General features: G+C 37.7%; 1 protein-coding gene and 1 long non-coding RNA gene across 3 annotated transcripts in view; both read left to right on the plus strand.

Moving 5' to 3' along the window:
• The window catches only part of LOC117208939 (protein Wnt-1-like), a 75,208-nt gene that overhangs the window by 16,457 nt on the left and 30,777 nt on the right, over positions 1-27,974 (plus strand). Inside the window, exon 1 of one of the 2 annotated variants that reach the window (XM_033450476.1) lies at positions 16,987-17,140. The exons of the other annotated variant lie outside the window; for it this stretch is intronic. Coding sequence (XP_033306367.1) covers positions 17,073-17,140 — 68 coding nt within the window. The 5' untranslated portion in view covers positions 16,987-17,072. Of the gene's footprint in view, positions 1-16,986; positions 17,141-27,974 lie in introns of those variants that run through there. 2 annotated transcript variants of the gene reach the window in all.
• LOC117208941 lies at positions 13,308-13,796 on the plus strand. The gene is made up of 2 exons (XR_004487796.1): positions 13,308-13,613; positions 13,754-13,796. It is a non-coding gene; the product is annotated as an uncharacterized LOC117208941 (long non-coding RNA).

Genomic DNA, 27,974 nt, shown 5'->3' on the forward strand with positions numbered 1-27,974 from the left:
TTTTATTGGTATTATTATTTTGATTTGTGCATGTTATTATTATATTGGTTATTATATTTGATTTTATTGATTTTTATTAATCTTCGAGTAGATTTAATGGCAATTTATCTTGATTTTATTAAATACACAGGCTGTTTGGATTCATAGTTAGATGTGAGTAACTGAGTTAGGTTATGTCCTTTCTTCTATCGAGAAAACTGTTTTAATACTATTGTTCGATAACTGACGGACAACGTACTGAATTTTCAAATTGCTGTCCTGCGAAAAGCAAGGTACGTGATTTACTGTATTCTCATCCTTCTTTCAGTTATTAATCTTAAAATATTAGCCCTTTCAAATAACTTCGTATAACTTAACATATTTTTGCATAATTTAAATGATGACCAGAAAAGCACATTTCTATAGAAATAATATCAACTCGTCTATAACATAACCTAATCTAGTAAAAGTCACAGGTTTAAAAGTAAATCTGTTATAAAACTATTTTATTCCCTGTTTAATTTCGAAGATTTGGCTGCGTTTGAGGTTAGAACAGCTCGGTCGGCTTACCGGTCGGTTTAGATACTTCACGGTGGTGAGTTTATACACTCTCATTCGTTCCCGGTGGATAGTGTGATGGGAGGCAGAGGGGAGAGAAGATCGTCGAGAGTCGACAATCCCGTGGCCTGACATAAATTAGTCGTGGCTTAAATCCTGGCCTAATCCATCATAAATAACTCCGTGCAGATGCGTGTATATACGGGGAGATTCCGTCCCCTAAATTATTTCGAAAAGATCGCGGCCCACGTGCTGCATCATCCGTTTCAGTCTATCTGTGTGTAAGCGTATAAGTGTGTATTCTCGCGTGTATATGCGTTTGTATGAGTATGTCCGGGTCTGTATTCGCTAGTGTATATGGTCGCCGGTAATACGCGGCCGTATATGCCTCGTCGAGTGCTTAACCACCTGCCAAATGCACGAGGATTCTTTAATCCCCCATTGACAATTTGTCTGTCTCTTTGTCGCTTAAACGGCCACGCTTACACACGTTGAAAAATTCTTACCTTCGTTGGTGGTACTTACGTTTCATATCGTTCTCGTTATCTTTTTTATTCAGGTGGAATTCTTGAGTTTTAAGGAGAGACAGCCATTTTTTTATGTTGTTAGGTTACGTTTTTGGAGAATGAGTGCTAGGTCGTTTAGAGGATGTAATAAATTTTTATTGAGTTTCATAATGGAATAAAGATTCACGAGATTGTCCTTGGCTTTTGAAAAAAGGGTTTACAAACTGTTTAAAGAAAATGACGTATTTTTATTATATTTAATATTTGAACAAACTCTTGAACGAAGAGTTATTTGCCTTTGATCATTAACTGTATTCATTATCTATGTGATCGTTATTACTTATGTAACTAACATCTTTTTTATAGACCAAGACACAGATAATCATTAATACGTATATGCAAAAAGACTTCGACAACAATCAACTCATAATTAACGAATAAAATATGAAACAGTCAACAAAATGGATAAAACGCATCAAAAAGCAAGACATACAAGCTTCACTCCCATCACAAAAATTCATCTAACAGATCACCACGCGCGTATGTATACATATACTTAGATATTTACTAGGCATATACAACTATTCTTTTAATAATTCAGTCGTCGATAAACTATCCTCACTACAGCCCCATTATTGTCATCATATTTCCTTCACAAGCGGACTCATATATACGGTAATCCTTACTATTAACGTGGTGAAAACCTGATCGTATTCTCGGAGGGATACGATTCATAAAACGCGTGCGTGCGTCGCGTCAAAATCAACCCCCGTTGACTAGTAACTTTCGGAAAACGCCGCTCCTTTATTTACGATTTAAACGGGGACACGGCCGCGTTTACGTTGGATGGTTATTATACGTGTAGGCGAACGTGTGCTTAACACGCGTTTCGCGATGCTAAATCTATCCTCGTGCATTCTGGCCGCGTTCTGTAACCCCTCGCGTGGCTGCACCTCGCTTCTTTAATATTAATGGACAAGTTAGTGGACATTCTCCTTCGTCGGTTGTAGTGATGCCGCTCGTGATTCCGCGTACGCATTTATTTGGCCACGCGGAACCCTCTTCTGGTGGTTTTTTCTTCTCCTGATTTCTTCTTTTTTCCTTCTTTCTTTTTCTTTTTTCTTCTCTTTTTTTTTTTTTTTGTTTTTGCTCAAAGGAGCATTATAGTAGACAGAGTAGACTTATTCTTGCGGCTCCTTTTTTTATTTTGGATAATGTGAATTCTATTTCTTCTTAACAGATAACATTAAGATAATCTTTAATTCTATATTTTTCTCTCCCAGGGTGAGTAGGTTTCCACCTATAGATTTGGATGCGTTCCGTAACTTTTGTGAAGGGAATGATTTGTTTTATTTTTTATTCCTGCGAATGCTGAATTTGATGAATTCTACTTTTAATGAACATTCGATGAATCCTCGCCTGCAAATTACGTAAATAGATTTAACCCAATATGTTTCATTTTATTTTGCACTTTTGTGAAAAAGTGAATTTATTTAATTCTTGCTTTTATGAAGCATGACTGTTATAAATTCTATTTTTAGCGGATATTTGCCGAATATTTACCTGTAATTTGTGCGTTTTTTTTCTTCTGCCTGTTTTCAAGGGGTGGGCAGATTTCCTCTCCAGACTATCGTTACTTTTTGTATTTTTATAAGAGAGCGCTGGTGATTAATTAGATTCTCTAAAATATTGCTTTAAGAATGTTAAGATTTGTTTTTTGTAATTTTATTTTTTTTTCTATTTTTTAACGAAGCGCAGGTGGATTTCTTATGATAAACTTGTTTTATTTCCGTCGAGGAATGATAGATTTTTCTCCCATGAGCAAGCAAAATTCTGATTATCGATGGTTAAAGCCTAAAGCAACATCGTCAAAAGCAGAGTGTGCGCCGAACGCAATTTGTAGCCCAGAAACATCAATTTGTATTCATCCATAGCGAGCAGTAGTTGGCTAATACACACTTATAAGTATAATTGCGTTATACATCAACGGGGAAAGGAATCACGTGAAAGGCTCGCACGTCCAACGCGGAATGGCGCGCATTAATTATTACCAATGCGATACACCTTTCGTCGAAATAAAACAAAGGGACGAAAAAGAAGAAAGTGAAACAAGATAAGAGAAAAAAAGAAACAATAAAAATAAGAGTATATTTTAGCATTACTGAAATACTTCTTTCAATACTTCTTTCAATAATACTTTCAATAATTCTTATGTCTCTCATTCGTATAATGAGCAGCTTTTATTTTAATAGAATTTTTTTAATAGAATTTTATAACGTTACTTTATCTATGACACTTTCTAATATTGTTACGTTTCAATACAACTTTTACATATCTCACCACTGAATCCTCGATGGATTAAAACCATCCTCTACTTTCATCCTCTTGTTCCGATCTAAATCCTCTATCTCTTATTACATCCACGTCTCAACCTGTCTGCCTTATTCAAAACCATTTTTCCACTTCGGTCTCCACAAGTTTAAGGATGATTTTCTTAGACAAGCTTAACGATTCCCACTTCATTGTTCGAGAGTTTGATGAATCAGATTCTTATAGACGAACGACTCAAAGGTATTTTGTTGGAAGCTTCTTCAACTACTCGAGGGTTTTTCCACCCTCCGTTTGACCTATCTCGATTGCGATAGAGGAAAACCAAGATCAAACTGGTTGTTCGGTCTTTCTGTTGAAGCATTGTGAGAAGGCTGCCAGCCAGGTAGAAGTTAGGCTCTCTTTTTTCCCTGACCTCCCACCCTTTTCGGGTATTGCTTGCTCACGCCATAAGTAAATATGGATTTTGGTCTTGGACGATAGGCGGTTATGGTTTTTTTAGCTTTCTTCTCAAAAGTGTTCATGAGATTGGCTCATGATTTTTGCTTAGTAGCTGGATTTGTTGAAGTGTTTCAGAGTTTGGTTATTGGGAACTGAAAAGAAAATTGGAAGTTTTCTCATTTAGATTAGGGAATGAGATATTGGTTGGAAAATCTAGCTGAATTTTTATTTTGTTATCGTTGGAAGATTATTTAACTTGATAGATAAATAGATTTCAAAAGTGAGCTTGAGTTAATTTGAATCAAGCGTAACTTAAATACTAATTTATCTATTTTATTAAAAGCTTTAAGTTTAATAACGGAGATCGTTTATCTCGAAATGCTGAAAAATGTTAATCTGACGTAAGTAAGCAAAAGATTGTTCAATTACATTATTCGGTAGTAATTCTTCTAGAAAATTAATTCCAATTATCCAGACTAATTTCATGTAAAAAGAAGAAAAAGCTATGGAATAAAATTTGTCCACTTTCGGCTGAATCTTCGAGAAAATCGAATTTGGAAATTTATCAGTATACTTGAACATGGTTAAATAATCGATAAGAGGTAATTCTACGTGTGAAAATAAGACGAAAATGTAAAATGAAATTTGTTTACAAGATGCTTTGTTTGCGAGAAAAAAAGTTGAAAATTTATCATACGCGTCTATTAGATCAATTAACGTAACTAAACATGTTCAAAGTCTATGTTCTGGAAAATGAAAGTTTGAACAGAAAGATGTTTTCGATTTATTTTCACACGTAGAATGGCCTTCTGCCGATTATTAAGTCCCATGTTCAAATATACTGATAAATTTTCAAATTCGATCTTCTCGAAAACTAAGTCGAGACAAGATTTTCTTCTATACTTCTTTCTTATTTCCGCATAAACAATCACATCGTTCTCTCTTTTATACGTCACCAGATTGGACTCTACAGATCACCAGTCCAATTTATTATACACTTAGCTATCCACCTTAATTTGATCTAAATCTTCCCATCTAATCCAAGTTAAGTTACTAGTGTAATCCAAGTTAAGTAGCCTACACTTAAATCTGACTTCTCCCCTGAAAATTCTGAAACATAACCAGAACTCATTCGGTAAAATTCATCACCTAAATCTAGTTACCCATCCTAGTTTAATCTAAATCCACCAATCGAGTCTAATCTAATTTAAATCTAAGCAAACTAAACCGCCATTTTTCCCCCCAAAAATTCCTAAAGCTCGTTCCCCAAAATTCACCATAAGTTCCCCCACCGCAAAGATCCTCAAACTATACCAATTACGCGAAACCCTATCTAACCCCTCTCATAAAACCCCCTAAACCTACAATAAAAGTCATTCACCCGCATGCACCACCAACTCCTGCACGATCCTGCAATAAAAAAAAATCCCTAGACAACTCAAACAATTTTTCCATCCACCCATCTGCTGTTCACGGTGATCGACTGACATATTACTCGAAGAGCATGCACAAAGGCCTCGGCGGAAGAATAGCGTGGCAGAAGAAGCGGGGCACATTCGTCAGACAAATTGACCATTTCCATGTCAGACTGACCCTATATAACATATGTATGTATATAGATAGATATGCGGCTGGCCGAGTATGTATGTAGGTATATAGGTAGTTTGAGGCCCGAGGCGCTGTCGGAGGAGGTCATTACTCGGTTGCGTATACGCGGCCCTCCGTGGGGTAGCCTTCTTTTTTTCTTCTTCTCTTTTTCATGGCAAGGTGATTTCCGTTCGGTTGGTGACTCACGGTCCAACAACAGCGAACGAGCTTGGAAAAGAAGAAAAATACGACGAACGAAGGAACGTTCAATCAGTGGTTGCTCCGCGTTCCTCTTTGTTTGGTCCACCTATACCACTTGGCTGGAGTACGAGAAAACCGCGAAAGGAGCTATGGAGAGAGAAAAAAAAGAAGAAAGAACCTAGAATCTAGAGTCCTAGCGTGTTCCTCCAGTTCCCCATTTTTTTCCTACTTCTTCTTTCCTCTTTTTCTTGCTTACTCTCCCTCGATGAACTTTCTAACCCTCTCGCGTTCCATTTCTGGCTGCTTTTTCGCTGGGTCGTCGCGTCGCTCCTTTCTCCGGAATATTATTCGAATGGTTGGAGAACTCGAGCCTGCAAGCAGAAGAAGAGTATAAGGACGGGGGAAATCGCGGTAACTGGGGCGTAATGCGTAGGGATGAAATCGAGTGGGCAGCATATATACATAGGGGTGGAAGGTACCTTGGTGGAGATGCCAGGGTGAAGTACCGAAAAAAATCATACGTAAGAAGGAGATGGAAGATGAGGAGAAGCAAGAAGAGGAGAGAAAAAAAATAGCTGATAGGGAGGGTACTCTTGATTTGCCCGGTAGCTCGATTTTTCGTGGTCGACCTTTTGTCGAGGCAGAGGCCGATCTTTTCTGTTCTCCTCTGGTTTATAGCAAGAGAGAGAAAAAAGGGGGCCATGACATGGAGGCGGTGTACAAGAGGTGTACGTGCCCATGGAGAAGTAGGGGCGAAGGAGGGTGCCTGTATGCTCGAGGGAGGAGTGAAGGGGTGGTGGGAGGGGTTGGGAAAAATGGCGAATCTCACTAACAAGCTTTCGAGCTCGAAGCTTGTGGGAAACAAGCTTCAGGCTTGTACGTTCGTCGTTGGGTCTCGTCTCCTCTCCTAGTCGAGAGTAGAGGAGGAGAAGGGGAGAAAAGAGCAGAGGAAAGGAAGAGAAAAGAAGAGGAGAAAGAAGTACACTCGAGCGGAGAAAAGCCGAGCGTGCGGTGCTAGTCGTGTGCTTACACCGCTTCATCCCTTGGCTTCCTCCACTCTCTTCCGTTCTATTTTTCTATTCTTCCCTCTCTTTCTCTCGTTTGCTCTTCTTACCCCTTCTTCGTAGCCCCTCCTCGCACCCTCGATGGTTTGGTCCCAGGAACGCGTACATCGCGTACCACATACGCTGTTACACCGCTTCTCCAGCAGTCTCGAGCGTCCTCGAGCGCTCCACCCTTTACGCCGCGCTGCCCTCTCGAAAATCCAACCCTTTTTGGGTCGTTCGACCAATCGTCGCCAGCTAACTAAGGCTAGTTACGTATCGGTCTCTTCTACCACTCGATGCAGTCCACCTTTTTTCTGTGTCGCCTCGCGTGTGCGTGGCCTCTTCTTTATTTCTTCCTCCTCTTTCCTTCCTTCTTTTTAATTTTTCATCAGCTCCGTCTCTTATTAGGTGGAAAGTGCGTGACTGTACTGATTGTCGTTACAGTATACCGTATATGTGTACACGATTGCCATTTTCATCCCGAAATTCTATTTCGTTTACAAGTGTGTGCAGTGTACCGGAGTGCCTTCTTCGTTTTCTTCCTGCCTCGCTATATGGCCGCTCTATTGCTCGTACACGCTGGTTGGTGTGTTCCACTCGGTCGAGAGGCTTTCCACGTTCGTATGCTTGTCCGTTCTCTCTCGCTTTTGGTGCACACGATTGCTCTTCTCTCAACCCGCTACACTTCCGCCTCCTCTTTGCACCCTCCACTTCGACAGCTTCCTCGTGGAGGATCCAGCCAAGTGCTGCCAACTCCCCACCCCACACGCACGAGCTTTTGTCTCTCCGTTTCACTTAGGATCTGTACCGATCGTTGTTCACGTGTCTCTTCGTCGGACACTCTTCGCTCCCCCTGGCTTTTGCCCCTTCGAGAGCATTCTACTTGGTTTCTTACTCGGTTTTTCGAGTTCCTCCGAGTTTAATAGCCTCTTTAGCCTCTTTTCTACTCTAGAACCCGACTCTCCGTGGCCCTATCTGTTGCGTTTCCTTGAGGGTTTGCTTGATTTCTTAGTCGGTACTTTAACGTAAGAGTCTCGTGTCTCTTGCTGTCTCCTGTTCTTCATGGAATATGTGAGCTTGTAATCTTTTACAGTTCATAATTTTATAGAAATTTTGTATCAATTAATCTTTCCTAACCGTTGGTTGTTCGTAGCACTGTTCCTTGTATTCTTTTAATAGCTTGTTTCATTTCTTCATTGAACCCTAAATAACATATTTTGTGTCTTTTATTTTATTCTAATTCTTTACCGATTTTTCTTTTGATGATTGCTATCGCTTGCTTAAGTTCTTATTCAAACTATAGATACAAGACTATGTCCACTACAACTGTGTCCTACTTTATCCATTTTATAATTTCATGGTCCCATAGTCACCTTTCTTCTTAAGAGAAATCTACAACGTTTCTTTATAACCTAACTTATTTACCGTGCTTTTTGTGGAATTCATATAAACATCGCGTCGCCGATACTTCGAATCGCCGATACGTGAAATCATTTCTAACATGTGTTAACGACCCGAACAAAGGATGCACGCAATAATATTTTATAGTATTCGTGAAACGCATTCCAACGAATAAAAGCAACAATGTCCGAGGAATTCGAGAAAGGGCAAAACAACCAGGCAACCAGGTCGGCCGTTTCGCACGGGTTTGTCGAGTCAGTGACGGAAAAACTGTACCACTGTTGAACAAAAAGAGAAGAAACTGATCAAGAGTCGACCTGTTCCACGCTTTTCCACCAGTCGAACGAATCGGGGAACCAGTAACGCGACAAAAAGAGAACAGCATGGTCGGTGTGTTTCCAGCATTCTACTTGTGGATGTCAATGGCGAGACCAAAGGGGAAGAGGCTGCAGGCGGATGAAAGTAAAGAAACAAATCGCAGGAAAGAATTCGTTAGGGGAGAAGGTTGGAGTTCCTCCCGCGGGAACGTGGCATCTCCACGCCTGGTCGCGTGCTTTCTCGTCCGCGAATCCATCTTCTGCGTTTTCTCTTTTTCGTCTGGATTATTATGTGACGTTGCATCTGGCGAAGATGATTTTATTAATGGCGCTTTAAAATTCGTTGGTGTGCGAACTGTAATGTTATTGTAGTACTGTATAGCAGAAAATGGTATTAAATATTTAGATTCGGAATTAATTTCTAAAATCTTTTTAGGTTGGGGTTAGGTTCGGAATTAATTTCTAAAATCTTTTTAGGTTGGGGTTAGGTTCGGAATTAGTTTCTAAAATCTTTTCAGGTTGTTAATTTATAGCGCAGATTAACTGGTGTAGGAAATATAACATTATTATTATAATACTTTACGGAAGAAAATATCGTTCAATATTTAGATTCCGAATCAACTTCTAAAATTCTCCTTTTAGGTTAGAAATTTTATAAAGAACATTTAAGGTTTAATATTGTGGCGATTAGATTTTATATTAATTGCAGCATACCAGCATTAGAGAGATTAGAGATAATAAAGTTGACAAAGAAAGCGGCGTATTTAATATGACCTTTTCCACTTTCTACCTTTCCTACAAAACAACACAACACATAAGCGTAGAGTAAACCTATACCTAACCTCTAACTCTCGACTTTGCCTCCAACCTACCAAATCTTCCATTCTAACCAATCAACTACCTTTTCCTTCACACGGTCGGAATCTCCATATATGAAGATCCTTAGACCGAAACGTGATCCAGTCACATTCGTCGAGTGGCCAAACGCTATGTGTTCATTGGCCACGCTGGACAGCAATGTGCGTGCATATAGATGAGAGCGGAAATAGGCGCGCAAACAAACAGACAAACAAGTCGCATTCAGCGACCCGCGGATTGTTCCGTGAATTTTGCAGAAGTCATATTCATTTCTGAGATTGGCTTCTTCCAACTTCTCTCGTTGCTTCCTCTCTTTTGCCGCTGTTTTTCCGCCTCTTGGACCCGGTCCTCTTGTTCAGCATCAGCGGCTAGAGTGAACGAAACGAAACGATTCCATCTATCGGAGATGCTGGAGATAGCGGAACTCGGAATAAAGCGGCGCAAGATAAAAGGAGGAGCACAGATCCTCTCTGTTAAGAGAAACAGGGAATTCAGATTGAGGAGGGAGAGAACGAAAGAGGATGGGGAGAAGGAAAGAAAGAAAGTGAGCGACCGGACGGAGCCGATCGATCGATTCTTCTTGCCAGAAAAGTTGCGGGCTCGCTTCGACTACGTCCTCCTCTTAGGCTTTGCCTACCTACTCCACAATTTTTCGTGCAGCCGTTTACCGATAAAGCAGCGCGCCGCGACGCGTGTCCGCGGAATCTTATCTAGCGGGTGTACACTGTGAAATTGACTTTTCCGTGGTTGGAAATGAGGTTAGTTTCTTTGCATCGAAAGTTACGTTATCCTTCTGTGGAGTGGCAATGATACTTTCGCGATACCGGAAAGTTTCTTATAAATGAAATCTTGTTGGCACTTGATTCTCATGGCCTTTTATTTTATATGGGGTTTTCTTTCTAATTTTTGAAATTCGTTTCATAGATATATGGTACAGAAGAGAAATTCTGTTATATTTTTGTGAAATAATAACGAAATAGCGACGAAGCGAAAATTAGATGCATGTATACTACATAGTACTTTAAGGTTAGAATCAGGATCATAAACAATCTTATAATCGCTCTTGACTTGTATGACCTTCAAAATAAATTGCGCAGGTATTTTTCAATAAGTTTGAAGGCTCAATTAATGACACACAGATTGTAGTGTTTAAGGTTACGAAATCACGCTACAAGCCTAATCTAAACTTATCATGAACTTTCCAGTTCAACAACCATCCAATTTCAAGTCCAAACATCGGCTACCATACACAAATCAATCCCTAACCTCATCAGCTCAAGATTATACCCAAGGGCAAGATCAATTTGGTATACACATGGTCATAATCCGGGTAACACGGTTTCCATCGAAAAGCCGATCACCGGAGGTAATATTCGGCGTAATAAGATAAAAGAAAAGGCGGTCTGGTTCTCTCTGAGGAGAGGAGTTCCGGCGTAGATTGCACCGAAGTGGTCTTCCTTGGAATCCTAGCCGTTCGCGTGGCCGTGCATCCTTGACTCCTCCCCACCCTCTTATCCCCACTCCACTTTGGTCGCGGAACGCAACAATCGAGGCCAGATCGCAAGAGGAGACGCGGAATCGTCCACTTCCTCCGTGCATGCACCAAATATTTCCACGAGAAAGAAATTCTATGAATGGGAACTCGTGAGATTGTTTGTCGACCAAATTCGATATTCTTACAAGACACGGAATGCAAAAAAAATAATATTTATGGGACGAGAATCGAGAGCTAGAGTCAACGGTGGATAGCTCTTGAACAGAGAATCGTGTGGACAGTATTGCAGGAGTAAAGGTAGGCTCCTCAACTGTACGCAGATAAGCGATTTTACGAGCAGTCTTGGAATTTCAACTCGCTAAAAGTGACACAGCCTTCCCGGGCGCTTTTACGCGGCCTTTGAGTTTCATTTCTCTAACCTTTCTTTCGTCGTTTATTTTTGCCATAGGGTGGTCTGAGATTTCGATGGTATTGGTAGTAGGATCTTTTGTAAAACATTCTGTAATTCAGTTTCACATTGAATGTTTAAATAATTCACGTGTTCAAATTCGACTATAATACGAAGTAATGGCAATACAGTATTCTTCCTATTGTAGTTCCCATCGAAGCAACAGTCTTTCGCCGCCTCTTGTCATCTTTTGTTACTGTATGTTGCAAAACATTTCCAACAATCAGAAGTTCCTTAATGTTGCTTTACTCGAAATCACTGAATCTATCTTTGTTCTTTTCGCTTTCACGTATCGCCTACTATAATGGAAACCATATTTTTACCAAGCCCAGAACCCCATCAACATATTATCTCCATAAAACCATACTGATCCCTATTTGTGGTTAGTTCGACAATTTCCTGTAAATTTGTCAAGCCAAAACTACTACTACCTATCCAAAGAAACATCAAATCGCCATCGACGAAGCTTCTACCCGAAACCGATACATCGTTTGGATCACCGCTTACTACCTGGCCAAGCAACACCTCCCTGTAAAACACTTAAGGGCCGCTCCCGCGAGTCGAAATTAGAAGTCGATAAAATCCTCATTGGCGTGTGTATCGGTTGCACGGAGGTCGATGTTTGCGATATACTGGCGAATGGTCGTCGGGATACCGGGCCAGTAGAGAAGTGGATTTAAATATCCTTCTTCCGAGCTGTCCAGCATCTCGATAATTCTCGTGATCCGACGGCCTGCTGGACAACCTAACGAACGTAGCTCGATCGAGAATCGTTAATGGCGGATGGAGTTAGGTTAGGGTGGGGATCAAGCAGTCGCCAAATTCACAACGCTAATGCCTGCCGGCCGGTTCTCTGAGCCTATTTCCGATATCGGACAGGGCCGGTTTATAAAGTTCACCCGGCAAAACGACGCACTTGAGTGACGTGCGGTCGGATCGTACTCGTTAATAAGTACCGCGGGAATGCTCCTGAAGCAGAAAGCCGCTTCCATGATCCTTCTCTCTCTCTCTCTCTCTCTCTCTCTCTCTCTCTCTCTCTCTAACCTATGGATAATATTCTTGAAAGCCTTTTCTCCAGTAAAGATCTCTCTTTACGTAGAGATTTATGGTTTTAATATATCTTTAATATATGGTGCTTGTTTTGTTCTTTATTTGATGGTTTAAAATTATGAATTCGTGTTGGTGGTTTTTAAGCTCTCTTTCTCTGCCCAATCCGTGGATAATATTTCAGAAGGTATTTTGCATGAATTTATGATTTCAATGCTACTTTTGCTTTTTTCTTGGTTTTTTTATCTTGATGATTTAAAAAGTGTAGTTTTATATTTGTGGTCTTTTTGATAGATTTTTTGCTGAGATGTACTTGTATAGGTATTTTTAGAAAAGATGTTGCAGTCTTGTTTCAATTTAATCAACCTTAAAGGTTTCTTTGACCTGATAACTGGGTCATCTCTGAACCATAAACTGTTTTGATGCATGGGATTAAAGATTAGGCATATATACTCACAATATAATATATGTATATTATAAAAGGTGATACTGATGCTATCGCTGTTTAGTCAACTCAAAGGCAATGCCGCCAGCGATAACGCCCTGTCGGTATATTCTTTGCTGTGATTGGCGGCACTGTTTTGTGTTAACTACACAACATATATATTGGAAGGAAACAATGTGTGTATTTTTAATTATTTTATTAGCATAAATTTCATGATATAACATAACCCAAAAATGATGCATAAATAAATTTCTAAATCCAAAATATGAATAAATAGTTTGATTTACGCTTATATCTATAACATATATTTTATTGTGAATGTCTTAACACGTCTTTTTATATTATGTCCTTTCTGCAAATTCTTGCACCTTAACATTTTCCATATATGTACATACCTGTACATAAACATCCACGATCTATTTATTAAAACTTAGAAATTTATTTATGCCTAGACTTTCATATCTTGTTATGTCATTAAGTTTATCTAAAGAGGATTCTTGATAAAAAATTCCTCATTTTTTCTCAATTACGTTTGCATCACGTCGAGACCACTCTGTAAATCCTTGAGGCTATTTCTCGCGTTCCTGAATGCATCGAGAGTCGCGGTTAAATCGCGTCTATTCTCGGAAGGTGGAAGTCCGCCACGGGCGACGAAACGGAGGCGGCGGATCGTGCCAAGGTATCCGCGACATTTCATAAACACGAAATCAATTTTAATCCTCGCCGAGTGAGGCTGTCCTCCTCGCCTGGTCTGAACGGTGCTTATTTATAAGCACAACCGGGCCACTTCCTGCACGGGATCATGCCGCGAATCTCGCATCCTTGTGATCGCTTTGTAACCGGGGAACATCGCACGTTAATAGACTCTGTGTTGTATATTTGTCTTTCTGTACATTCATCGCAAGATTATCACGGGAAATGGCAAACTTTGTGACGATACTGGAGTGCAATTCAAGGTCAGTTGGTGAGGATAAATCTTTATAGGTTATGACGTTCAGGTTAGATAACTTTTATATTATCTCTGTTTTATAATTATTATATAGTGAAATGCCAATGTAAATATTATAAATATGAGTATTTGAAACCTCTTAACCAGGTCATCTATTAACCAGAAATTTCTATAATCATGAAATTGGAGGTTAGTATTGATACAGCAATTTCAAATAGGTTAAATATAATTCTTGAAAATGTAAGTATTGTATAATAAAGAAATTTTTCAAATAACTTTAAAAAATAAAAAATCTATAAGTAAAAAAATTATTATTAAGTAATTGTAGCAGTAAATCCGTTTTTTGTCTTAATCGTTAAAAGTGTAAAATACAAGATTTGAGAAAGACAATTTTTAGTACTATTAGTATTAAAAAGCTTCTTAGCTTCCATATTTGAAAGAGGTAAAGGTAAAGGGGAATAAACTGTATTAATTAATATAGAATTATGGCATTCTTTGTTTTTCTTGTGTGATACTTTTGTCGTCGGTGTTACCGTTTTCTTGTTTTTTAATATAGCTTATGTTACACAGAAGGAGGTGTAATTTTATAGGTTATGTTTGATAATTGAAGGGGAATTCACGAGTAGGTATTGAGTAGTGAAATCTAATGTTGTAATTATTAAGCACTGAAAAGTTAGAATTATTAAGTTCTTGAAGAATCGGATTACTTTCCTACAGATGTGTGTGAGTATCCTGAATAACGAATCTTTTATTCTTTCTATTGATATTTCCATATTTTCTCTAATAAAGTTTAAACTTCTATTAGCTAATAATAAAAAATGATGTATTTAAAAACTAGTTTTGCATAAACATTAAAGTGGTAAATTAATACAAAGCGATCAGTGGATGTTGTAAGATCGTTGAACTTGAACTTGCTGGCGGGTAAAAGCAGATGGCAGATAAAAGGTGTGATTTTGATTAGAAAAATTAAGTTCACCAAGGTATCAATCTTTATGAGAAGCAAAAATGACTTCGAAATTAGGTTTAATGCTAGTGTTTCTCTCTATATTATTAACGTTAATTCTCTGTTCATAAAACGTGTAATACACCTTTCTGAAGTCCATGACTTTATTGCTCCCTTACGTTCACTTTACCATAATCTCAATAATCCATCATCAATCTTTTCACTGCAAAAATGCATAGTTATTTTTTATATACGTTCAAAAGATTTTTAATATTTACAAAAAATGTTTATAAATCATGGATATCTTAAAAATAAAAAATTAGTGAAATAGTTATGAGAACTTTATAAAATTTGTATACAAAATTGTCAATATAAAAGAAAGAATTTATTTTACTAATAAATATAAATCTTTTTTGAAAATTCGCTATCACTTTTCGAACGACAATAGAACACCTCAATTTCGCCCAACAATTTATTTCCACCAATCCACTGAATGGCTCTCGCATACGTCTTCGTTCCGGTACTTCCGTCGCCGCATTCGTCGAAGACCAGTGCCACTGTCACTCACCTGCCGAGCTCGGTGTAGCTAGAAAATTTAATTAAAGCCGCACGTGGCCGTAAATTATCCTGCTATCGACAGGGATACCGGATCGTGGTGGCGGCTGTAACTCCCACAACAAGAAAAAGAAAAGAACGGAGAATAAGTGTGGAAAAGAAACAAACGAAATGTGCCTATACGTTTGCTGTGTTTGCGTATGGGCACATTGTGCCTGTCGTGTACATTGTATGGTTGTATATACTTGCATATGTTATAAATGCTTGTGTATATTTGTGCATGCTGTGTGTGGCTTCCTGTACGTGTGTATTTGTCCTATATATGTACAGATGTCATAGATGCTTATGTATAGTAACCATACTACATACATGATACTATCCTTATTGTATATGCTTGTAATACTTGTGTTACATGTATTTGTATATTCTTCTTTGTAATATCAAAAATTATCCACGATGTCATGTGTTTGTGCATATTTCTATACGTCACAAATATTTGTATTTTGTTATCAATGTTTATGTACACATATTCATATGTTTCATATTTGTATGTTTATATTTGTCTCGCATATTTTTCTCCTACTTATATTTGTACATACTAGTTTAGTTTAGATTTGTTCTTACGTACGTATTATATCGGTATATAGTTCGATGTGTTGAATATTTGTCTGTATCTTCGTACGTATTTTATACATATTATGTGGAATATGGATGCGTATGGGTGTACGCGTGAAACGAATGGACTGAAGAAAAGTAGTGGGCTCAAGAGGTATAGTAATATTAGTAATACATTCGGCGTGTTGCGGCCGCTGTTAGCACCGTTAAACTAGCTTTTACTGTTCCGGTCGGTCCTTTGAACCTCACCGCCTATGCGGCAGCCACGGGCAATAAAATGCGTTCACCATAAAATACCGAGTCTCTCTAGCCTCGCCACGGCCTCGACCATGCTCTCGTCAATGCTCACGCAACCTACCTAGCCCATTGCACATCCGGTTGCGCCCGTTTTCCCCGACCCACAGATTTTTCACGGGAACCTTTAATTATTCCACGAACGGGATACTCCTTAATGTCGTACGTTTTTTGGGATTCTAATCTAATTCATACTAATCGTATAAGAAAATTAGACTGTAGTTGAAAATATTCAGGAAAAAAATCTAAATCATATTTATCGTTAATACAGATTTGCTGAGTAAGAGCGCGGATCTTATAAATACTTAGTCAATGGTAAAAGTAAAATTCCTGAAAGGAAAGAAAACAACATTTTGGCAGATAAAGAAATTTGTAGATACCGCCAATTATTTATTTTTAATCCTATTAATCGATCAAACTTAAATTAAAACATACGTTTAAAGTGTTTTAAGGTAGTATGAGATAGACTAGATTAGTAGATGTTTGAAATTGTAGATTAGTGGTGATCGACGCATGCGTCCTCTGTTTCCTGTTTGTTTGGACATGCGTGTTAGAAGCTTCGCGATATGTTTTTAGTGCAATTAAGTAGTCTTGTCAAGTGCTATCCTTCTTAAGTCTTAGTTCTTTTTTTTAAGAACTTTTAAAGTGCGTTTTGGTTATTTTGGTTGATAAAAGAGAAATGGTTTTTGGTTTGATGAATGAAGATCTGTCAATGGATACTTTCGTTGAAACATTAAAATATGAGTATCTACAATCAGTTATGTGTATCAAGGAGCTTCTGTTTTCCTGATTCTACCTTTATGGAATCTTTCACACTGATCATGTTACTGTAGAGAAGCATTCGTATGTGAAATAAGAAAATACTAATACTTTAATTTGTATTAAAGCAATTTATCTGCGTAAATTATCTTGTTCTTACATCATCTCTTTCATTTTCACTTATGTCTACTACATACAAGTGATGACGGATTCCACTGGTTAACAGGTTAACACATTTACTGTCACGACAATCACCGATAGCTGGCGCAGAACTTGACATTTACACCTCGTCAGTCACCAATGACCGTTATGTGGTGGATGTGTCAACATTGTACCATACATAATCACCTTACATTTTTAAGGTTATGGTAAGATTTAGTCATAACTTAAAATGCACAAAATTCATTATACATTACATTTTGTGTAGCATAGCATCATGCATTCTATAATGTATTTTAGTACTTATGTTTTACTATGACGTTTTTACTGTATATCACAATACAGTACGATTAATATGGAATAAGCTGTAATCTTTCAATTGCAGAATGGTATTTCTTATTGTATATATTTTCAAGTAATTGAAAAATATCCCCCTTAACCTTTTAGCCCAAAGTCCTTATACTTTCTTCGATGACAATTTACTCAGATAAATCACCTTAAGCGGCCTAAATCAACAGATACTGAGTCACCAGAAAAATCCCAATACGAAGAGAGATAACCAAAAAGTATCAGACAGACGGAGAGCGAGTTTAGCGGGTAAACATCTGGGGTAATTGGTAAGAAGTATAAGGAATTTTCTGGTAAATTGAGCCGGTCACGGAACGAGATGGAATTTTCTCCCTTCTTGTTGTGGCGCAATGAAAGTTTTCCAATAAGAAACGAAAGAGCTAATCAGAGTTTCCAAGGACTCAATGGCCCGTGAACCAACGTGTCTACGCCTCCCTGCTTGGCCGCTTCTCTGTGTCGGTTACCTTTCCTCTGCCTTCTCCTTTTTCCAAAAAGTCGGCAAGCATGTCGAGAACAGTCTGATCTTGCCAGTTTTCTGTATATTCGACTCTGTTCGTGGAGAAAAGGGCCTGCGTAAAGAAGAAGAAACGACTATAGAACCGTGTCGCCTAGAGATTTTAAGTTTCTCCCTAGTCGAAGGCGGAGAGTCGAGACTTGTTTGTTGTGGTAAATTGGGCAAAGTTTGGTCTGACTTAAATTTGGAAATATAGGAATTATGAAGTTTTTGATTATGTACATTTTAGAAAATTGGATTTTATTGTAAAAATTTAGTTTGTGTATCTGTTGTGAATATTAGATTAAAGTAGTTTATAGATATAGATATAAAATACAGAAAGTTAAATCTCTAAGAAAATGTAGAAAATGTAAGAAAATGTCTAAGAAAATGATTTTACAGTTCGGAATGCTGTGAACTTTAGAAAATTATCTTCAAAAGTATTTGTTAAGGTTAATTTAAGTTAAACAAAAAGTATGCTATATTTAATTCTTTGACACTGTAGCCCATCAAGTATAGTATTAGGTTGTCCGAAAAGTGTCTTTCTTTTACAGACACGTCTTTTACAACGACGCATCTTTATACGAACATGAAACCTAATCTATCGGTCGTTGTGATCTTTATTTTGATAGAGCAAAATGGATCACACGTAATTCGATAAAATAATATAAAACAGAAAATGTTGTGCGTCCATTATTTCCTTATAAAACGAAAGAAATTTTTCGAACCACCTAATATTTTAAATTTCTACATTCGATAATAGAAATGCAAAATAATAACAAAGATACGATTATTTTCTCAATTGTCCATCCTGAATTCCCCATTTTATTATGTTGAAAAAGGATTAAATGTCAATAACAAACATACGTAACATCACGATACACCGCTGTCAAAGAGCACCGGTAATACGATAAGAAGACATAGAGAGAAATATCTCGGTGTATAAACGAAAAACGATATCCGTATCACCGTAACAAAACAGCTACGTACAGTATCATTTGATCATGACATTAAAATTCGTCATCTCAATTTTCGTTCCATCTAAAAAAAAAAATTATTAAAAAAACAAAAGAGTCACTAGTTACACCATTAGTGAAAAGTACATCATGCGATCCATAAAACATTTTCTATCAGATCACAGACGTGGTCGGTGCTTAATGGACAGAATTATTACTCTCTCGTGCAGTCCAAATCGAATGGTTTCTCCCAAAGGGGGTAGCGGAGGGAGGGAAACAGCATACTGTGAGGATAATTTGCGGAAATATCGTCCGTGTAAAATGATCCGCGGCAAGTAAAGCTCTCCGCGTCGAGATATATCTGTTTGTATATTACGCCGAGGTAAACATCGTTGTTGATGCAGCGCGCTATTATGCACCGCGGTGCATGATGCAGCATCGTGTGCCACGCACACAAACACGAATTAACTCCACGCGATTGGTGAGGCTTCGATAGCCACCCCATCTCGTATCGCTTCACGATAGATATCCAATTAGCTATTCAATATTGAAAAGTGTTATTCGATTCGCAATTGTTTACAATTATTTCGCAGACCCGTTTTTGTTTCGTTCTAGCGGAACTTAATACTTTTGTTAGCATTGGTACCAAGATATGTTTTACAGTGGCGAACGTTCGAATAGGGGAAATCTTTATACTAAACTTAAATTAATTTCATTTGTATTTAATACTCATAATAATATTTTAGGGAGCGTAATGTAAGAAATTAAGATATAGATTTATAAGCAAAATATAAAAAAGGAAGAATTTTTAAGTCTCATATTACGGAAAAGAAAATACACATTTTTGTTATGTTCTATATTATTATGAAAAAATTGAAACTAAAATATTTCACAATGTAATTAGCTAAATTTTTAGAAATTCGTATAAATTGTTGTCTGTTTGTACAGTCATCTCCATTGTATGTTTGGATCAATATTTACGTTAGATCCTTTTAATATTGTTGATTTAAAATTAATAGAAAATTCTCTTTAGGAAGAGGAAAGTTGTGTACCTGGACGTTGTACACTCGACCACTTAGTACTTTGAGCACTTAAACATGTTGAGTGCTTCAATCGAAGTAGTTTGGAGTATTGGTACAATATTGATACATATTTGCAGTCTGTGGTTCTTGTATACCTAATTAGTTAAATAATATGAGTACTCGAATATATTAAATAAGGTAATTTAGTAATTAGGACAAGGTTCGGATTCTGAAATGTGTTGAAGAATTAGATGTGTAATTCTAGCAAACATCGTCTTGTTTTAGAAACTGCCGTTATTTAAAAACACACATAACAGAACGTTTAGCGAACTCGTACGGAAATAGTGAAGTTAATGTGAGTATAGGCGCATGTACACAACTAGAAAACCGTACTTTCAATTTTCGTTCGCACCACACAAAAATCACAAGCCTGTCAGACTTGAATCTCAAGGATAACAAGTCCGTCTGATAAATTAGGGACAGATAACATTCTTCTTCCTAGTTTTTGTACCCCAGTTGGTTAATTCGCTTTTTCAAAGTTTTAAACTCAGCTATTTAATCAAGATTATATGATTGTCGATCTCGAATTAAAAGAAGATGCTGGTACTATAAAGTGTTTCAGAATAAGAATTTATTGTAATTAATGATAATTAATTAAAAAACGTAAAAAAGAATTTACGTATAGAAGAAGAAATAAAATAAATAAATTTCAATAATAAAATTATATTTCATCTTTCCGATCTACTGAAAAAAAAAACAAATCAATACGTACAGACTATCTGCTTTTTAAAACTCAGGTTTTATTAGGGTAAGTCTTCTTTAAGTTAAAAAAGAATTGCTCGTTCGAATATCATAAATATTCGGCGGTGTGTGTTCTTTCCGATTTATATGTCACGAAGGATCAAAGAGAGATGTGGCACGTTATGCTGAGAATAATCATGAAAAGAAGTTGTACAGCCGCGCTCGATAAATTTTCGACGGGTTCTACGGTCTGTGCTGGGGATCGAAGAGAAAAATAGACACGCGCCGCTTCGAACAAACTTTCTAACCTCAACAATCATCTTTATATAATGTTCTGTTTATTACTTACATTGCAATTTTTTTTATATCTGTATATAGGTAGGTTATATAATTTTCTCTAAATCTCTATGATATTTCATGTCATTTTTAAGTACTTAAAATAATATGTTTTACTTATAATGACTCAAAAGTTTCTCTTTATTATTAGTAGTAATTTTATCCATAGAGAGGAGCTATAAACATTCTTTCCGTCCACTATACCTATAATTCGTGTATCGAGGATCGATGATCGCGATCGAGAGAAATGTTCCAGCAGACCGTATCCAGGAAACGAAAAGTCGGTAACAGACCGGGCCATGGTATTTATTCTCCGTCCCGTGAGAACGCTATACGTAAGCCAGCCTCTCGGTGTGTATTTACTCGCGGAATACGTGCGCTCTCGTGCGGCCAAGAAGACAATTACCTCCGCGGGGCAAACGGGCCCGGTCGTGTCGGCACGCTTTGTGCCGCGGCCACTTCTTTCCAGCCGTTCCTCGAATTTACGAAACGTTTCTGCAAGCGGCGCGTGCACCGCTGCTCTCACCGGCCGCTTGGAAAACCACAGGTATACTTTGTTTCCTTGTTGAGAATCGCTTTGGTATATTACCTGTTTTCATAGAAACTGCAATACAAAATGGAAGGTTTTTGTGGGAAAGAATTGTATTCGAAAGTGTAGATTGTGTAACTATCACATATACTATTGAATTTTGTGTACTTTTTCTACAAGTTTTTCTACAAGTCGTGTTTCTATGAAATTAGATATATCGGGATTTGTGAGTTTCGGGGATAAAACACGGTTTTGGGAATTGGATTATTTTATGATATTTGATCAAGTTCGGTTTCCGGTAATCGAATCTCATTTCCCTGAAACGTTTCTATCGAAAGTTTACAATTTGCTTTCGAATAAAGTCTCTGCAGGTGTGACTCTAACACGATATTTGTAATCTGTCTTATCTACTGTAATTTACTCTTCAAACTTAAACAGCGTTTTCGATAATGGAATCTGTTATCCCTTCCAGCATTTAATTCCCAAACATACATGTACATGTAAAACTCAATTCTTTCTTTATCTTAAATTTCTTTATGAAAACAATCTTAATATACCAACTAATCACATTAACAAGTACATCGACCTCGAATTGCTTTAAAATAAGCTCATTTTTCTATACATACTCTACACTTACAATAGCATGACGAATTAGGATTTATTTACCATAACTCTTTTTCTAATCTCAAACTATATCGAACTTGCTGCAGCAACGTAAAATGTAATATTCCTCCCATTTATTATGCCAAACCCTGCTCTCCATTCAAGCCTTCATTCTAATCACCTCTATAAAAATCCATCTTTATACTGGAACCAGCCATCAAAGCGATTCAGCGTATTCATTCGGTGCCCCCTCCCTGAAACGAATCTACGTGTCGAAGAGGATCTGCGACAAGAAGTCAAGACAACCCGATTATCCCATGCACGCTTCTCGGCGTGTAGTCTCGGTGTCTGGAGACCGGAGCTCGCGCATGTGCCAACAGAGTGTACATGCCGGTGGAGAGCGGCAAACCCATCCACTCGACCAAGTCAAAGTCTCTTCTCTTCCTCTAATTTTTCTTCTTCCTTTTCCTCTTTGCAGTACCTCGATCTTCTTTTCCGCCCTTCATCCTCTTCTTCTTCCTCTTCTTCCTGTTGGTTCTCTGCAATGTCCCATGCCTTGGCGGCGAGTGGGCGTCGGACGGCAATTAGCATACTCGCGTGATCAAAGCAGTGGGACACGTGCGACAAGAATTAACGACCACCAGCAGAACGACTCTTTCTTCACGGAGTGCGCGCGCGATAAATCGCGCTTCCGATGCCTTCGTCGACACCCGCCATGCCGCCCACACGCGTGGCCCCTCCCGTCGTGGTTTGTCCACGAGCACGCGGCGCCCTCTGCCCACTGTTTTCTCATCCATTTCGCCAACGGACCCAACGATCCGCCTTTGGCTTTCGGTGATCGTTTCGCACAGGTTATATATAGGCGGGCGCATTCTTTATCAGGCCATTGCCGGATGAATTTATACGGGATAATCCAGTGCTCGTTTCCGCTTCAACCACTTATGAATTATGTCTTCTCAGAAAGTAATACGTATTTGGCTCTTTTTGGAGGTGTATAGGTAGATTAGAAGTGAAGGATGTGTTTGGTGAGTAGAACTTGCGAACGACTGGTTTCGATTGCTCAATATAGTCTTGTAGATTGTTGAATATGTATTATAGACACTTGTTTTAGGATAAATCCAAATATTATTAATTACGTATCGTATAATTTGGAAATTGGATACGTTTTTTTATTAGTACTAATACTGTAAATTAATAGTGTGATTCGTAGAAGGTAAGATTAGGATCAGATCTAGAATCTGTTATTATATCAGGACTGTAGCAATAAATTAATATAACGTAAAACTCATTATTATTACTTAATATTGCTTACAAGCAAGAATTTCTGCTATCTAATAATTCCAAGATGTAAAATGTAATCGGACTTAAACGTTATAACCTCAAAATTAAAAGAGACAAAACTACATATATTTCAGATAGCAGTAGATATAAGACAAGCATGCCACTTCACACGAAGGTTCTAAGTGCCATACAAAGAGAAAGAAACCATCGTAGAAAGTAATTCCCCTCGAGGAAATTCGACTATTGACCCCGAAACACTCGAGTGGCCTTTAGCCGGCAGGAAGTCTAACGGAATCGCGATCCCTAAAGCGAATCGAACGGAAGGTACACAGGCGCAAGATGGATTCGCAGCACGATTTTAATATTGCCACTTATCTCGAATTCCCTGTTACACGGGAGTAGCATTTTCTGGTATCTCTAATACATACTTGTTTCGTTGGTACGGGATTCACGGTAATTCTTATGGTCTCTTCTGTAACCACCTACTCACGGAAAAGAATGCCATTGACAGAGTGTATAGAGAGTGTAGAAGCGTGATTTGCTGTGCAGACACGCGTGGTTGCTCGTAATCAGCTGCAACATTGTATGATGATCAGCCAACGGGTGTTTGTATTACGATAGTTTCCGGATCCTCCTTTCATGAGTTCTATTCTTTCACGATTGAGGGCGCGACAGTTTTACTGTTCGTTTTTATTGACAAAATTTTCTTGCTTGCTGGTATAGACTAATAATTAATAAATTACGATTTGATTATTGAATTGTAAGAAGCGAAGTGAGAGTGGAGAAAGTGAAATTCATAGAATTTTCAGATTTAATCAAACATCGATAGAAAATTTTCAATTTCATCGTAAATTATTAATTAAGAAATTAGAAGTCGATTAGTAAATATGTGTAGGGTCTAATGTGACGAAAGAATAAGTGAAGTAGAATTTCAAAGTCTAATAAGAAATCAATGATGAGTGTTATTTCCAATTTCATCAATTCAATTAAATCATTTATCAAACTCATTGGCACAGACTCCTACCTTATTTACTGTCAATTTTGTGGAATATAACCTCTAATTTGTAAAATTTGCATATATTATTTCATTTGTTTTGTTGCCAAACTTGCTATTATTATGCATTGTTAGTAAAGTTTCATTGATAATATTAGCTCAGTTCTGCAAGATGGCTCAGTTGAGCGACAACGAATAAAAGGAAAAGCAAATAAAATCTTAACACCATATCAATAATCTCAATTTTCTTCAATTTCCCAAACACTGACTTCTCCTGATTTCTCCATCAATAACTCTTCAAATGGTTCTCCCCGTAATATTCAGCCTTTCCCCTGGCCATAGATTAACCATAAATCGATTCAGTTAAATTGAATCAGGTTATGGATAGACGGTTATATACATTCGGTATCGTTTGCGTCGCATGCCTCTTCTTCCATCAACTCGGTGTTATACCAAGATCATAACGTCCTTTATTTCACGCAATTCGTCTATTCTTATTTGCTTTAGGCGAAATACACGAAATTCAAAGCAGGAGAGAAAGGGAGGGGGGCAGAGTGAAACGGATAGATACAGAGGCTGAACAAAACAACGTGAATGGTTAGGGGTCGATAATACAGGGAAATGTAAATCGCAATATGCTAATGCAAGCAACGAGAACGTTTGTCAAACCGAGCGTTAAGATCCCAGGCCAGGACTCCTTGTTTCACGCGTGAACGAGCCTTAACCCACCGCAAAACCAACGCCTGAACCAACACCGACTGTTTTCGCGCACCACCGTGCTGTCTATACTGATGAGTGGGTCCTAGCGGGGAGAGGGTGGACATGATGGTACATGAGGAAATATGGAATCTCCAATTTACACGAGTTATTAGTATTATTATTACTGTTTTGGTTACCAGTGATATCAGTGAGATTTTTGAATTGGATTAAAAAATAGGAGTAAAGGTTAGTAATATTATTTACCTTTTACTGATGGGAAATTGACGTATAAAATGGTAGTCCTTGAATTTATGAATTGTTATCGTTATTTTTATTTTTTTCAAGTAATATTAGTTACCAGAGATTTTCAAAGGGAGCTTAGTGTTTAGAATGCAAAATAGTAGTAGATTAATAGCAATAGTAGTAGAAGTAGTAGATTTTTTATATTATCTATGTTTACAAGATTATTAATATAAAATAGTAATCATTTTAGGTTTGTGCAACCGTGAACAAGATTGTTTTTGTAGTCTCAAACAGCAAATAATTTTCCAATATCTAAATATAAAATAACTATATTTTTGTTAATGATAAAATTTATTTTATTTTTATTTTAGAAATTGGTTATAGAATATAAATTTAAATAAGCTAAGGGAAAGTTGTATAAAATTTAAAAAGGAAATATGAAATACTTCATATTGTTGCCTTCATCACTGAATTTGTGATTTAGTAGAGTATAATTTCCCATTGCTGTTTATTACGATTCATTGGCGTCATTTAACTGGTGGAATTGTTTGACTGAGTTGAGAGAGGGGTGGGGGCGGGTGGAAGGTGGAGAAAATGGTATTGATATGTAGTTATATTGGCAGGTTTTCGTGCTGTTGTCCCAGATAGTTTTAATTTGGATTGTACGATGAGGGATAGAGATAGGCAGGCTTTTAAGAAATGAAAAATCCGGCCAGGGGCGGGACAGTAGGAAGGTACGGTGAAGAAAATGAAGCGTGTAGTGAATGCTTTTGTTCTTTGGCCGCCTTTGAAATGAAATCACTGATTTAAAATGTTGCTGACTACGAATCTTTTTGTTTCATCGAGCATTTAGATATTCTTGCTTTCTTGCACAGATCTATTTATTTTGTTATTTAAAAGCAAACATTTAGTACAACAAATTAAACAATCTACTAACGTTCCTACATATTAAAAATAAATCCATTAAGAAATTTTAAAGAATCCTACCTTCTAATAAATTAATGGAAAGTCTAGTGATTTTATTTGTTACCTCGAGATTTACTATAATTATTTTCGCTATAATATATATTTCCCTATTGTAGTTACAGCATTATAATAATAATTACTTAAAACTTCGTCGAAAAATATTACAGTAAAAATACCTTTTTATTGAACGCACCATACTTAATTTTTACTATCAATAACCTCCTCGAACTCAATTAAATGGTCTCCATCATAAAACAAAGTCCTACAATAACAAGCATCAGAATTACTTCAACTTCGATGGAACAATATTCACAATATTTATATAGTTCCACAAACAAGCCCATATGAATGCCGAAAAAGAGTGAAGTTCATTGTTTCAACTGGTCATCATCGTTCCACCGTGTTGAATATCACGTTACACAACGTGTTTGCCAATCACGCACGCGGATATATTTAATCTGGCCGGGTTTCATGTTTGCGTAGCCACTCCATGATCGCTAGGAACATGTAATTAAATTATCCATCGTTGTTTATTTCCACTGTTTTCTGAGAAAACAAGCACGCGCTGATTTCGCCGGTGTTGACGACAAACGAATCATCAGTGGTGTTACAACAGGTCTGTGCATTCATTTGATGCGCGTATTGGGGCTTTCCCCACTCAATCTCCGTTGCTATAACATGTTAGCTATATGCATCATGTCTTGATGCATCAAAATACTACATAACCTATGAAGAATACGACCCTTCTATATCGGCATTGATATCTTAGCTCGTTTTCAATTTTAAGTCAATCTGTTCGGTCGGTAAGGTTTGGTCAGCGCTGCTAGAACTGATGGAGTATAGCAATCAGATAAAAACACAGTGAGTTGTTGGTTCAGGTTATCGGGCTGTTAAGCAGCGCTCACGCGTGAAACGCGTAGTCGTCAAATTAATACTATATCACTTGGAAATTATAGGCGTTATTTATCATGCTAGATTGCAATTTATTTTAATTGCTAGTTAATATATAACGAATAATAAGTATGTATCACTTGGAAATTGTAGCACTTATTTTTATTTATCAAAAAACGTATGAGTTATCAAGCTAGATTGTAATCTATGTTATTTACAAGTCCATACACAATGAATAATGAGTATCTTTTCACTGTGACACTCAATTTAATGCTAGAACTGCCGGTGACAAGTTAGGTATCAATCCTTTCATTAACATTTCCTCTGGATTGATTCGTAATCAATAAGTTACTTTCAAAAACTTTCGGGATTCAAATTCAGTTAAAACTTCAGACTACATTGTCATATTTCTATGAAATTAAGATATAACGTTAAAGTATATTAATCCAAAAAATGAAATACAATGGAGTGTTAGATTCATTTCTAAGCCTGCAAAGAATTAAGGCTAACTAAATGTGATTATGTCAAACTTTACCATAATAGTAAACAGGATAACTTTCATTATCACGTGAAAACATATTAATGTCACTCGCCCACGCGCATGCGCGTTGCGCGCATACGCGATCCACCGTCGATCCAAGGAATTCTGTTCTATGGTAAACGCCGGAGGAGACCGGTAGTACTCTACTTGATATCCCAGGGGCACGGGGGCGTGCACCTTTAGACGCACCACATCCGCGTAGACGGTGTTCTCTCTCTGGCGTGCACCGTACCGCAGAACGGTGCAAAAAGGGAGGGAACAATGGGGATCCCATGGGAATGTATCCGCCGGTGCATCCCCTAATTAAGATTGGCCTTGTTTTAAGCAGCCCGGTAAATGATTCGCCGATCCCCTCGAGAAGAGTCGATACATCGGTTCGCGTACCAACTACGTACGATCG

This window comes from Bombus bifarius, unplaced genomic scaffold (assembly GCF_011952205.1).
Source record: "Bombus bifarius isolate JDL3187 unplaced genomic scaffold, Bbif_JDL3187 scf7180000008165, whole genome shotgun sequence".
NCBI classification, from domain to species: domain Eukaryota; kingdom Metazoa; phylum Arthropoda; class Insecta; order Hymenoptera; family Apidae; genus Bombus; species Bombus bifarius.